This window comes from Crocodylus siamensis, chromosome 9, assembly GCF_052110815.1.
Source record: "Crocodylus siamensis isolate JL-2025a chromosome 9, ASM5211081v1, whole genome shotgun sequence".
Classification (NCBI taxonomy): domain Eukaryota; kingdom Metazoa; phylum Chordata; order Crocodylia; family Crocodylidae; genus Crocodylus; species Crocodylus siamensis.
The window spans coordinates 52,981,740-52,996,030 of NC_143403.1; the positions used below are offsets into that span (position 1 = coordinate 52,981,740).

A 14,291-nucleotide genomic window follows, 5' to 3' on the forward strand; every position below is an offset into this window, starting at 1 on the left:
TAATTTCAAGAGGAGACCAGACAGTCACCTGGCTGGGATCATCTGACCCTCCGTTGTCTTTCCTGCTTGGTGCGGGGGGCTGGACCCGATGATCTTCCAAGGTCCCTTCTGGCCTTACATCGATGAAACTAATGTCACTTAATGCTTTAATCTGGGTGCTCTCTCATTTTTCTCTATCTCTAGCTGAGGGCAAGTGTACAGCAGATAAACGTCTTAAATAGCTAAGGGTTCCTCCTCCCACCTTAACCCAATCCTTCTAGTGAATGGTTTGCCCATCCCTGGAGCATTGAGGAACAGAGTCAAACTGCCTCAGTATGGATATTAGTGGTACCTAAGAGTGGTACCTAAGAGATACTAGTAGTACCTACTTTTAAGCGTGTGTTTAATAGGGTAGCATGCAATCATTTGTTCTGCCTTTTGTATGCAGGGACTATTAATGTTTGGAGCCTGATGATAGGGCGTGAGCCTATCCATCGTTACCAGCATAATCAAAAGTTACAGGCTTTGGCCCTTGGCTTGGAAGGAGCAGCCATAGCTTCTGCATCTGGTTTTCAGGTCAAGGTGGAAAGCTCTGATGACAGGGGATACTGGCAAACCACTGCAGAGTTTGAAATCCAGAAATTGGTAAGTCCCCAGATGGTCAGCTTTGCTCCAAGAGATCTGAGTTTCCTAATTATTTTAGATCACGGCCAAGAGCTATCTTACAAAGACCTTACAGAAATGTTGCACAAGTTCGCTAACAACAATATCAGCTTGCAGTTGAAGGGTTATAGCTATTTAGTGATTAATTATTTCTGGATTGAAGAGCTAAGACAAAATCCTGGCCTAAACCACAAGTGAAAATGAAGCTGAGTCCATATGGTGCAGTTTTGTTGTTCATAATTATTTTTTGTCAACACTAAACTATACTGGCTCATATTGTAAACCAAAGTTTTCTCACATAGAATTGGACTTATAACTTGAAGTCTCATTTCAGCTGAATGTTAGCTGATTAATTGTGTGGCAGGATGTCACAAGCTAGCTACTGTTGTCACTTGTGAAGGTGTAGCTAGGTGCACAGCTTCTTTAGATTGCACCTTCTGTCACTGGAGTTCTGAGGCTATTTGATTTTTAAAAAATCCTCCTAAGTTATGGGCCAAGTCTTTTAAGTGATGGGAGTGAGCAAATGAGTATAGTGACATGTACATTTTGTGGGATTTTTTTGACCCAGTGGAAGAAATTAACTCTAGCTAGTGGGTGGAAAATACTGATTAAATGAGTCCTGATGCTTCTTAGTCTGCATTGGAATAATTAAAAATGGAATGAAAAAATCCAACAATTGTGACACAGGTTTCTTGGTAAAAATATTAAAACAAGAAAGATATAATTCCACTGGAACCAGATCTCTCTTCAGTATTCTTCCTCATTGTTCTGTATAAAATACCAATTTGGGATATTTCAAAGAAACACTTAAGACACTAATTAAGAACCAGGACATGCAGTTTTCTACCTCAGGAGTTCTCAGCCCATTCTATACTGGAATCCTTCAGCAATCCCTTTCCCATTTAGCAGAATGGAAAGAGCAGAGTGGTCATGAGTTCCTGTCATCTGTTTATGACCCTCCAGTTTGAGAATCTTGACCTATTAGCTCTGTCAGGCCTTCAGTCAGTGCAGATGTAATTAGGGAACTTCTGGAAGGGCTAGACATTTTAAAATCTGCAGTTCCAGATGCCCTCCACCCAAGGGTGTTGAGGGAGCTGGCAGGGGTCATTGCGGAGCCCTTGGCCTGGCTGCATGACCATTCATGGTCATCTGGCCAGGTGCTGGGGGATTGGAAACTGGCTAATGTGGTCCCAATTTGCAAGAAAGGGAGGAAGGAGGATCCAAGTAACTATAGGCCTATAAGCCTCACCTCATTGCTTGGGAAGATCTTGGAGAGAATCATTAAGGAACACATCTGTGGGGGGGCCTGCAGGGGAGATCATGTTCAGGGGCAATAAGCATGGGTTCATCAAAGGCAGGTCCTGCCTGACCAACCTGGTTGCCTTTTATGACCAAGTAACTAAATCCTTGGATGATGGTGTCACCGTGGATGTAGGCTTTCTAGACTTTAAGAAGGCCTTTGACACTGTCTCTCACCCCAGCCTCATCATTAAATTAAGTGACTGTGGCATTGATGCCTGTACAGTTGGATGAGTGAAAAATCGGCTGATGGGGCGCACCCAGAGAGTAGTGGTGGACAGCTTGTACTCAACCTGGCGAGATATGGGCAGTGGGGTCCCCCAGGGCTTGGTTCTCGGGACCGCACTGTTTAACATCTCCATCAGAGACTTGGACGAGGGGGTGGAAAGCACGCTGTCCTAGTTTGCTGGTGACACTAAGATGTGGGGCGAGGTGGACACACTTGAAGGGAGAGAGAGGCTGCAAATAGATTTAGACAGACTACAAAACTGGGCAGACGAGAATAGGATGGGGTTCAACAAATGCAGGGTGCTGCACCTTGGGAGAAGGAATCCACAGCATACCCACAGGCTGGGGAGTTCCCCTCTTGAAAGCACAGAGGTAGAAAGGGATCTTAGAGTCATTGTTGACTCCAGGATGAACATGAGCTGCCAATGCCAGACCGCAGCCAGCAAGGCCAACCATACTTTGTCATGCATCCAAAGGTGCGTTTCAAGCCGGTCCAGAGAGGTGATACTCCCCCTCTATGTGACATTGGTCAGGCCGCAGTTGGAGTACTGTGTCCAGTACTGGGCGCCGCTCTTCAAAAGTGATGTGGCCAGCCTGGAAAGGGTTCAGAGGAGGGCCACCTGCTTGGTGAGAGGGCAGCAGGACAGGCCCTATGAGGAGAGACTGAGGGACCTAAACCTGTTCAACCTCAGCAAGAGGAGGCTGAGAGGGGACCTGGTGGCTGCCTACAAACTCTTCGGGGGAGATCAACAGCAAATAGGTAGAGCCCTTTTCTCCCCAGCACCACCTGGTGTGACAAGGAACAATGGTAACAAGCTGATGTAGAGTAGATTTAGGTTAGAGATCAGAAGACAATTTTTTGCAGTTAGGGTGGCCAGAATCTGGAACCAACTTCCCAGGGAAGTGGTCCTCACCCCTACCTTGGGCAAATTCAAGAGGAGGTTGGATGATCACCTCTCTGGGGTCTTGTGAACTCAGCATTCATTCCTGCCTTTGGCAGGGGGTCAGGCTAGATGATCTGTTCAGGTCCCTCCAGAGCCTAGCTACTATGAAACTATTTCACCAGCACATCGCTCTGTCAGAGCAGCATTTCTGTACCTACCTTACAACAGAAGACTGAAAGTCAGGACTCCTTGGGCACATCTACACAAGACATTGGCTTGCACAATAGCTGAAAAATACTCCACAGTAGCGCATCATAGCACAGACAGTGCTAATACATTACTGTGCAGTATTATTAGGCTACCGTGCAGTAGTGTCAAAGATGTTCACTGTTGCTACTTTGCAGTAACTCCAGTTACTGTGCATTTATTTAGTACTTGCTAATACAAGTACTAAATAAATGCACAGTAATGACATGCCCCTTAAGTCCTATATTCTAGCTCTTCCATTGACTTAGTAACCACATGCCAGTCACTTAATGTAACCTTCCTGTCCCTCATTTTTCTCATGGGTCAGTTAGCGCTGTTACCTATTTCCCTGGCATATTATGAGGTGGAGTTTTTTTGCAAATATATCTACAATGGAATGAATGGAACATGCTATATGTGGTATTGTTTTTATAGGAATTAAATCTCCAAAATCACATCGGCAGAAAAATCAAACATCAGTTTTATTTGAAACTTGATTCCAAAGTGAGATGGTTTAATACAGTTTCTACCTATAGTACTGTGTATTAACACTTGGGTTAAAGAGCCTTACTTAGCCTGTGGCCATGCTGCATCCTGGTGCTGGTAGGTAAAGAGATTCTCAGCCTACATGCATCTGAAAAATAAAAATGTCTGTGCTGTTATAGGTCAACTTCCTCCAGCTGGTTCCAGGTGTTATTGGGAGTCCAGTGACTGTAGCAGCTGCTGAAGATGTCGTCTATCTCCTGAAAGCAGAACAGCCAGGAAAAATTCTTCATTCGGTGTATGGTCAGCCTGTCACGTGTCTCGATGTGTCTGCCAATGAGGCAGCCTTTGGAGTCAAAGGCTTTGGCTGGTTGTTAAATGAGACCAACAAGGTAATTAAAAATAGGGTTTTTTTTTCCTTTGCAGCTATCTAAGTGCTTCCCATCATTGCTGGGTTTTTTCTTTTGTATGGATTGAGTGGGAGTACAGTCTCTTAATATAATTCTTTGGTGCTTAGATGAACTTTTTTTTTCATTGGGCATGAACTGGGGAACTGTTGATGCTTCAGTAGCTTGGTCAAAAGGCTCATACGAGCTTTGGTAAGTAACTTGTGTTTGCTTCTCCTCAGTTGATTGGAATAGATACAGCTGTGCCTTCTACAGCATCAGTCCTCTAGGGGGAACTCTTTTCTTTTTAAAATAAATCTATCTGAAGTATGCTAAGCAACAAGTCAAACCTTGTTTGTGCAGTCCTTGAAGAATGCTCTTATTTTTTGGTTCTGTATTTGAACTACATTATTTCCAAGCCTGATTATTGCTCTAGAGGTTTGTCATAAGCCTGAAGCCTTTTATAAGACTTTCTGCTTCCTTCATCAGCAGATTTGATGGAATGCAGATTCTGTATTGCATTTTTGCTTAAAAGGAAGGTAGCTCAGGCAAGCTCTAACCACTGAGAAGTAGTCAAGCACCTACCAAGTGTTCAGCACTCCAGTGAATCCAAGGCTTTACAGAGATTTTAAATTTGTCATTGAGGTTGACATGTCATCTGCCATGGCACAGCATGTTGTGTTTTCTTGTCCTGGTGACTAGATTGAGACATTGGGAGTATGCTTCATAGAAATTCTGTACCAGTATGGACTTAGTATTTCAGATATTTTGTTGTAGAATTTAAGCTTTTGTTAGAGGAAAAAAATCAAGTCCTTCTGTGGTAATTCCACCATGTTAATCAGTATAGAGATGCCTTATAGTGTCTGTACACTGATTGAAGCAACTCTGAGTAGTGTAAATTTGCTTCATTTATCGCATTGAATAGTTATCCCTAAAAATGAATAATGATAGATGAAATATTGGCTAGTTTAAATGTTTCTATTAATCCTCATCTTTTTTAGAACCATCCAATTGGTCTGTGTTAATTATAGTCGCATGTTGCAGAAGTTAGAGAGAGAATTTCATTTTGATAGAATCGTAGAGAAGTAAGGTTGGAAGGGACCTCCATAGATCATCTAGTCCAATCCTCTGCCTGAGGTAGGATCATCCAAACCATCCTATATAAATCCATTAACGAACCTCTTAGTAAGACTGCTGTCAACCCTGGCACAAGAAATAACACCCTAGGACCATAGCAGCTAACATCCTGCTTCTGTAAAAGGTTGTTAATATATGCTCAATGGATGCCAGGTAGAGGGCCATGCCCCCTACGACAGAGGATGGCAAAAAAACCCACAGTCTATTGCAGTGCAGGGGTTATTCTTTACCATAACAGCTGCTAGTGTTTTCCCTAGTATTGTTTTAAATGTTTTGTGCAACAGAGCCTTCCATCACCTTCTTTGGAGACTGTTTTACAGTCTAATAGATCTACTCTCAAAAAACTTTTCCTCTGGTGTGGCCCTTTGCATCCCTCTTCCCCCTCCCCTGTTCTCTCTTTAACTTTCCTTCTTAGTTTCATCCCATTGCTTCTGTTTACTGTGGCAATGCTCAAAGGTGGTTTTGTTAAGTCCCCAGAGTTCAGTCCCTACTCTAGTCTCATACCAGCGGCTGTTTCCCATTGGGTACATCTACATGTGCCATTAATGTGCAGCAATAAACTCTGGAGCTTATTGCTCTGGAGTTTATTGCTACCTAGAAGCTTCTGGTTGAACCGTTTACACATGCACCCAGACTGTAGCACATTGAGGCGGGTTACAGCAGCCCCAGCTGGCAGGGGACCTGGGAGGTCAGTGCGCATGGAGACACTGAGATGTTTCCTGCAGAGCTAATTAGTCAGTGCCCCAGTCAGGGCCATCTCTGGAGCATGCAAAATGGGGTGACCACCCCAGGCCCCGTGCTTTGAAGGGGCCCTGCAGAGCCAGGGCGGAGTGGCGTGGTGACTCCGCGCTGCCGCCAACTTCATGTCTGGCCTCTCAGCATGTCTCCCCCCTGCCGCTCAGTCCGCTGCCACTTACCACCTCCCCTGCCGCCGAATCCGCCTCTGGCTTCCTCGCATCCAGGAGCGGGGCCCCGCACCCTGCTCAGGTCATCTCTGGCCCCAGTAAATCTCTTGTGTAGACACGCCCATTGATTCAGTAGTAAATTCAGTAGCCATTCAGTCCAATTCAGAAGTGGTTGGATATAATGCCAGTCAGATCACTCCCATGTATGCAATTGGCTACAAAAATTGGCATGTCAGCACCCTGTGGACTGCTGGGCTTGGGAGGACCTTTGACTTCTGATTATGTGCAGGGCTCATAGTGAGTTACTATGGCACAGGAGAACAAGGACAACTTCTGAGGGGAAGCAAGCAGAAACATGAGAAAGGGAGCTGTAGCCAGTGGTTACTAGTGCATTTTAACTGTTTTTTTTCCCTGTTTGAAAACTGAATAGAATGAGGAAGCTTTCTTTTTAATTAGCTCCATGCTGGAAGTGAAACTGTCCAGCTGCTTCTAATCTCCCCTTAAAATTCCCTTTCACACACAAAGCACTGAAACCTTCATAAATACCTTTAGGGGTGAGAGATGCTGTGAAGCCATACTGTATTATTAATTCCTTTGTCATCCTAATCCAATTTTTTTCTCACAGAGGTGGGAGGTTAGATAATAGAATTGCCTCATTCAAGACCATTACATCGGCTTTCGCCTTTGTGCCTCATAAAGGAATAGAGAAATCTACTTAGAGCCCCTAGCATCATTCTGTAGAGTTGGACATATTTCCTAATTTAGTTCTGAAGTATTTGGCATTTAATGGCAGATTGTATTAAGCAATGCATCAGTGCGCATCCTAATCAGGGAGATGTGACTGAAGTAGTCCAGACGGCTGGGGTGTGTTTGACAAGGACGCTTGCTTGGCATTGCTACACCAGCTGACATCACGCCGGAAATTAATTACTAATGTCTATTATGATAATTATTCCCCCCACACAGACGTGAAGGGACTTTGCATTGGTTGATTACTCCAGTTACAAGTTGACAGTCTGTCTTTAGAAGAGCCTTCGATCTCAGGAACGTATCAGTGGTGAATTCCCACCCTTTTTGCTAACAGCTGCCTCATTTTAGTATAAAAGCTGCATCCCGTTTTGTTTGAGCTCTGTATTATATGTAGCATGTTAGTTGTTGTTGTTATTAATATTGTTATTATTATTATTATTATTATTACATGATCCTTTTAACTGCCTGGTATTTTTTTGGTGTGGACATTAAATACCTGGACACTGTCAGTGTGCCTCACAGTCAATAAAATTCATAACGTTGGATAATGGTATTAAGCAAAAGGTGTTGGATTCATCCTTTATGTAACTCCATTGACGTCAATGGATATAAATTAGGAATGACTCTGGGTTTGTGATGCATAGGAGAGGACACATTAAAAAGTGAATTTCTAAAATGCATAGAAGGAAGGACTATTAACTCAGAAAGCATACTCTGCCTGGGCTCTTATGCTTCGATCCGGACCTGCAGCACCTTGGCTAATCCAGCCCTGCCTCTGTATACCCAGTTCTTCCAGTAAATGTCTGTGTTGACTGAAATGCGTGGTGTATCAGATCAGATGGCTTTTTCCTGAGTAGTAGCTTGTACTTGGATATAAACTCTTTAGGAATTGTGCTGGGAACACTAAATTCATTTTACTTTGCAAGCCACCAAGATTTGAACTCTGGAAAAAAAATTCTATGATAGTTTCTTAGCATTGGGACAATCAACCTGTTGAGCAAAATGGATGCTTTTACAACTACAGAACAAGATTCTGGGAAAGAAAATGACCTTTGTGGGAGTCTTTGTGGTACTAAGTGGAGAACCTTCTTGAATTATTGTATTTTCTCAAATACAAGATACATTTTCACCCCAAAATTGGAGTGTATGTATTAAATGGGGAAACTGATTTTCTGACCAGCATATAAGCACCTTGCTTTGATTTCTGCTACACAGTGCAGCAGCTGTTGCATTACTGTTCAGGCAGCTGAGGAAGTCACTTGACTTAATCTCCTATTGTTCTTCACTCCAGAGGTGTTAATGATGGTCTCTTCTTTTTGATGGTTGCGAAGTTCCACTAATCAAGCTAACCTTTCCTAGGGCAATTTTGTTGTCTGCTTGTGTGTCCTGGTTCCTCCTACTACTTCACAGCTCTTTGGTTCTGAATAAATCCACCCATGGAAGTGAACCTTTAGCCTCAAATAAGGGTTTTTTAGGCAGGAAAGGTAGGATGAGTCAGCTAAAGATTAGGCTTTGTTCCTGCTGTATACAAACTCTGGAAACATTTTTTCTTCATTTTGCCTTTCAAAAACAAGATGCATATTATAGTCAGGGGTATGTCATATGTGAGAAAAGATGGCATTTCCTCATTTGTGGATACATTTCAAACACACGTTGTGTAGGTGCTCCTGCCATCCTGTATCTCTGTCTTTATATTAGCTGATGTAATGGCAAAGGAGTAGTGGTGTGTGTTGTTCTGTTTTGGGTTTTGGCCCCTGCATGATCATAAGATATTTAAAGATAATTCTGTGAGGAGTTTTAGGGGGAAAGGTTGGTTGGAAAGAGGATATTTGAATAGCACTCCTCAGATTGGATAGCTTGGCTGCATCCACATGAGCAAGGGTGTGTGCTTGCAGCAGCACAGATAGTAGTGGCACATATTTGTGCTGCTACTTTGTGCTGCAGTGCACACCCCTGCTCATGCAGTTCACAGCAGAACACATTGTCCTGCTGCTCCATGTGCTGCGGGGCGGGAGAAGGGGGCTGGCTAGGGTACAGGGTGCCTCAGCGTGGAGCTAGCTGGAAGGCAGTCCCCAAGCTGAGGCACCCTGTGCCCCAGACAACATGTGGAGATGGGGAACAAGCAGCCCAGGACTGCCTGCTCCCCTATCTCCATGCACTGTGGAGCCGCAATGCTGAGGCACCCTGTGCCCCAGCCAGCCTTTCCCCAGCCCAGGACTGCCTGCTCCTCTGTCTTGAGGCACCCAGCACCCCAGCCAATAGCTCTGCAGCTGGCTGGGGCACAGGATTCCTCGAGACTGGGGCTGCACATGCCTCAGCATGTTTATCCCAGCAGACAGCACTTTGGCATACTTTGCATCACTTTTTTTCTCGGGTTTCTTTTTTTGCAAACAGGGAATCCCAGTAGCAATATTTCTACCCCTGTCCTGCAGATTAGCAGTGCAGGGCATGGTTTAACATGCACATGTGCAGTTTTTGGTGCTCCAAAGAGGTTTGCGGTGCCACAGACCACATGTGCCTGCACATCTAGGTCCAGCCTATGATGCTAGTGTATTTTACAGTACAACTTTACTCTTTCACCTGACCTAGGCTGGTGATTGAGTTGTGCTTTGTGGGGTTTGGACTACAACGTCTGGAGGTCCCTTCCAGACATACTTCTCTATGGCTCTATGTCCAGCATCATTCCTATCTCTCAGCTATAGTTTAGTGTTGTTTTCCTGCTACTGTGTTTAACCTCCAATAAAGACCTCACATGGCTCAGTTTCTAACGTAGACCTACCCAGCATGAGTGGCATTGCGAAATATAGGACTTCCTTTGTTTGCATTAACGGAATACAACTTTAACATTTCAAAGTGAACCACATGGGATTTTTCTTTTAAAACTTCAAGTCAAATCTCATCTTTGATTTTACTAGAGCAGCTCTGGTCAGCTGGCAGCCATCTGGGCTGCATGTGGCCCTTGGGGGATTAATTTGCAGCCCCAAACTCCCATCCAGCAGTTGCTCCCCATTGCTCCAGCTGCAGTGGCAGGCAGGATGTCTGGGCTCTCCCTACGCCCTCTGGCTTTCACTTTCTGGAAGTGAAAGGGGTGGAGCAGCATGACACAACCCTCAGTGCAATGGGGACCTGCAGCCTGGGGCACCCATGTGACATGGATATGGTGCAGAGGGGGAATCTGTGGGTAAGACGGGACCATCCATGCATGAGATGCAGCAGGGAGACACCTGTGCAGTGTGCAGCCCAGGGGTCCCTTGGCCTGCACTAGTGTTGTTTGTAGCCCTTGCTGGTGCAGCCTGCAGAGTATACAGCTCCAGGATACCTAGAAGTTGGACAGCCCTGTACTAGAGAACCACCTTGGGTCTCATCTGTCCTGTGTGTGCTTTTGCCTTTCACTGACTTAACAAAAATGCTTAATTTTCATTTAGATAAATTCAATTCCTCTCTTAATTGATCAGCCTGCGGTGTCTCTTCTGGTGTCATAACTTTTTTAGGTGTCTGGCTGTCATGGAGTCTTCTAGAGTGGAGACTTTCTGAAGTTCTAATTTTTTAAAGGGAAATCTTTGTCATCATAAAACCCTGTATACATAAAAACCGTAATTCCGTATAAAAGCTATAACAAAAAAAACCAAAGTGTGTGCAACATGTTTGTCACCTTTAAAATTAATGTTTTCCTAAAATGGATATTTTTTTAATACTCAATTTTAGTTCCTTTTCAGTAACATCATTGTTAGTGGTGTTCTGAAGTCTGCCAGCCCACTTAATAAAGTTCCTGGTTTAACCTCTGTGTATTCATTTTTGACACCAACTACCTGATTTCTTTGTGTAACTTTATAGTTTCATTTAGATACAGACCATTTCTTTACTACCTTTCTCTGTGGTTATGCGTTGTTAAATAGCTGCTATTTTTTCACTTTGATAGGGTGCATCTACATGTACAACTAATGTGCATTAAACTGCACTCAAGCATGCACCTACACATGCGCCAGGGTCGGGAGCACCTTGAGCCCAACAGAAACAGCCTAGTCCAGGGCTTCTCCTGCCCTCCTCTGCTCCCCTGCAGCAGCCAGGGGAGCCCCAGCCGCAGCCTGGGGGGTTAGGCTTGGGCTGCCAGGGTGCACAGGAGGTCAGGCCTAGGCTTTGCGGGGCAGCAGGGGAGCTGGCCCTGGCTCTGGGAGTAGCTCTGAGCAGCACAGAGCTCCGGGCTAGCCATGATCTCCAGGGAGTAGGGCAGAAGCTGCCCCTGGAGCCAGGGCCAACTCACCTCCCCACCCCCTGGAGCTCAGAGCTGCCCTCCCCCTAAGCCAAACAGCAGTTGTGGCCCCTGGCTGCCTGGGCTGACCAGAAGCAATTTGCTCCCAGATCAGTTTTTACATGTACATTCAGGTGTCTATATTTGTCAGTACTAGCAAACAGCACTTTACATTAATCTACTGTGCAGTAATTGTGCGTATGTAGATGGTGGTGCTTTACTGTGCGTTAAATTAGTCTAATGCACAGTAAAGCACATGTGTAGATGTGCCCAAAATGGTTGCATTTGGAGGTGAATAAATTGGTGCTTGGGCATAGTTGGCCATAGCAGTTGGAGGTTGAGATTGTGTAAGTGAATCCGTCTGAGCTTAAGAGCAGTGGTTCTCAACATTTTTAGCCTCAAGGCACCTCTCAGAAAATGCCAGCTTAGTTTTAACTCCTTTTTGGACTATAGCAAAATAATAGCGCAATTTGTCTATTTCAGAGTACTCAAAAAAACCACAACAGGTGAGAATGTTTTTAATATTATGGATTTCCTTTTGAAATCTGTTCTCATCTTGTGAATTTTGTTTATGGATCTAACAGTGCTAACATTGTGTGCCACCCTGCAGTACCCGTGAAAGGATCTTGCAGCTTCTTGGTGGAGAATCACTGCTGTAGAGTGTTAGAGGCCCTTGGGAGATGAAAGGCACTATAACAATATACCAGTTTTTTTGTGCGTTTAAATTATGTAGGATTGATTTCCATGTATAGTTCTCGCTCCTTCTTTTTTGCGATATGCCTTCTGAACCTTTTAACTTTCTAATTCATACAATTAAACACATAAAGTTCAGTAACTAACCACTTTCTTGCCCATCAGTAATCAAATCTACCTTCATAATGTTCTACCAAAAACTCAGAATATACTAGATTGAAGAGCCATTCATTTTTGAAACTTTAAAAATCTTATTAAAATATGCTTACTTATGCTTCTTAATGAAAAATGACAAGCTTCTCTTTGATATTCACACACTGATGCACATTACTGAAATTTGGCACAAGTGCTTAGACAAGTATCTCAGGTTTTGAAAATGTAGCTGTTTACGATGTGTTGTGAATATGTAACAGGGTTATCTACAGAAACAGACAAATAATCTATTCTACTCTGGAGGTCTGTCTTGCCTTCATTTTACCTACTCAGTGTTTAGGTGAAGGAAGTGTGGGCTTTTTCCTGGAGTAAATGGTTTAGTTGGTAAATACAATATCACCTGATCTGTGGATACCTGAACTTTTCCATCAGTCTTAAGCCACAAGTCAAATGAGTATGGTGACCTCATTCCAATCCCTAGCAGACATCTGTCCACATCACAAAACCATCAAGTTTGGCACAATCCTGGACGATTGGCAGTCCCTGCTCAGGAAGGGTCCAGTACTGGAACAGCAGGGGTTGCAGGTGCATTGGCAGAGTTGTATTGCTGTAGTTTGTGCACTGCCTGCCTGCACAATGCCTGGCTCTCCTTCATGCTACCAGCTTTAAGTCTCTTGCTATGATTCTGTTCTAACAAAAACTTGAAAAATCAACTGTGTATCTCTAGGTAATTTATATAGCAGGCAGAGGTGTGAAAAGGAGTAGGTTAAGAGCACCATTGGAAGATACTTTACTCTTGCCATGCTCTCATATTGCAGAATATTAGGACAGAATCAAAATAATACTGTTACAATTCTCTGTACTGGCTCTTTGAGTACCACTTAAGAGTTGTCTAACACAGCTAAGCATACCTGAAAGGGAAGTTTTTGTTTGCCAGCCTACAGTCACCTTTGGGATAGCATGAAAGTCAATTTTCCACATGCTCACAGACACCATTGTGCTACCAGTTCTACACAATGACTTATATCTGGCAAGGACTAGCAAAATAGTCTCTCTGGCTGATTGTCAAAAATTACATCATATTGGAGTAAACTGCTTTTAAATCAAACATCCATTATTCATGTATATTAACTGCTTTTTTATTTTTTTACTGGCTATTTTGTGTATGATTTACTCTTTTTTTTTTTACTCTCTCTCCCCCCCCACCATTGTCTGTCTGTCTCTTTCATCTGCTCCATTTAAATCTTAGCTCATCTTTAAATTTATGGAGCCAGTACACTTATCTCCATGTACAAGTATCAATACGCTGACCTCGCATTTGTTAATAGTCAAATTTCCTATGTTGCTGTGCTATGTGCTATATTTACAGTATCCACTAAAACAATTTGATACGTTTACGCAGATAAATTATGCCCCCAAGGCTTGTAAATTTTTTCTATTTTTTTCCCCATCCTTCACAGAAACAAAAATCCAAACTTGTAGTCATGTAACACTAAGCGTTAAGCTTAGTCTTATGATGAAATCTGATTCAAACATGTGAAATAGTCATGCCGTTGCTTTATATGGCAGGTAAATCAAATGCTTTTGACTTATGGGTAGAAAATATCCTTGTGAATTCTGTCCTTTTATTTAGGGAAACCAAGACTGATTTCAAATTTCATGAACCTCTTCATTGCTGGCAGAACATGGATGTATTCAAAACAGTGTTTTCTCTAGTTAGGGTGGCAGCATTATCCAGGAGATAAACCACTAAACTAAGTATAAGATGCAAGTTCTGTTCCCAGCCCAGTTGCTAATTCTTTATGTGGCTTTGGGCGAGCCATAATTTTAATCTGGTCCTCAGTTTCTCAGTGGTAAAATGGAGTGAGGTTCTGTGTCTCTTTAGAAGTTCCTGTCAGAGTTAAGAGGCTTTATTATGTATGTTGATTCGAGTGGGCAAAAAGTTGAGAGATTCCAGAGAAACAAGCCACTCTAGAGAAGTATCTCTCTGTGTATCCTGCATGTTAGAAAGAGGGCTTATGTTTCAATGCTTGGTTAATACTATACCTTTTCATTAGTAATTATAACAACAATAGTACTTTATGTAGCATATGTTATTCAAAACAAACTGAACTAATGCATGTAAGCATTGCTTTGGCCAGCATTAGAAGGAAGGCACCCCTTAGGGTGGAAAGCAGTATTTTAACTAGCAACAAAACACAACAACTTAGGGCAATAAGGAAAAACATGACTCCCT

General features: G+C 43.3%; 1 protein-coding gene across 1 annotated transcript in view; it reads left to right on the forward strand.

Moving 5' to 3' along the window:
• Positions 1-14,291, forward strand: part of FBXW8 (F-box and WD repeat domain containing 8) — a 70,158-nt gene that overhangs the window by 40,834 nt on the left and 15,033 nt on the right. Inside the window, exons 6-7 of the mRNA XM_090062468.1 lie at positions 428-624; positions 3,965-4,174. Of these exons, the coding sequence (XP_089918594.1) occupies positions 428-624; positions 3,965-4,174 (407 nt within the window). The remainder of the gene's footprint in view (positions 1-427; positions 625-3,964; positions 4,175-14,291) is intronic.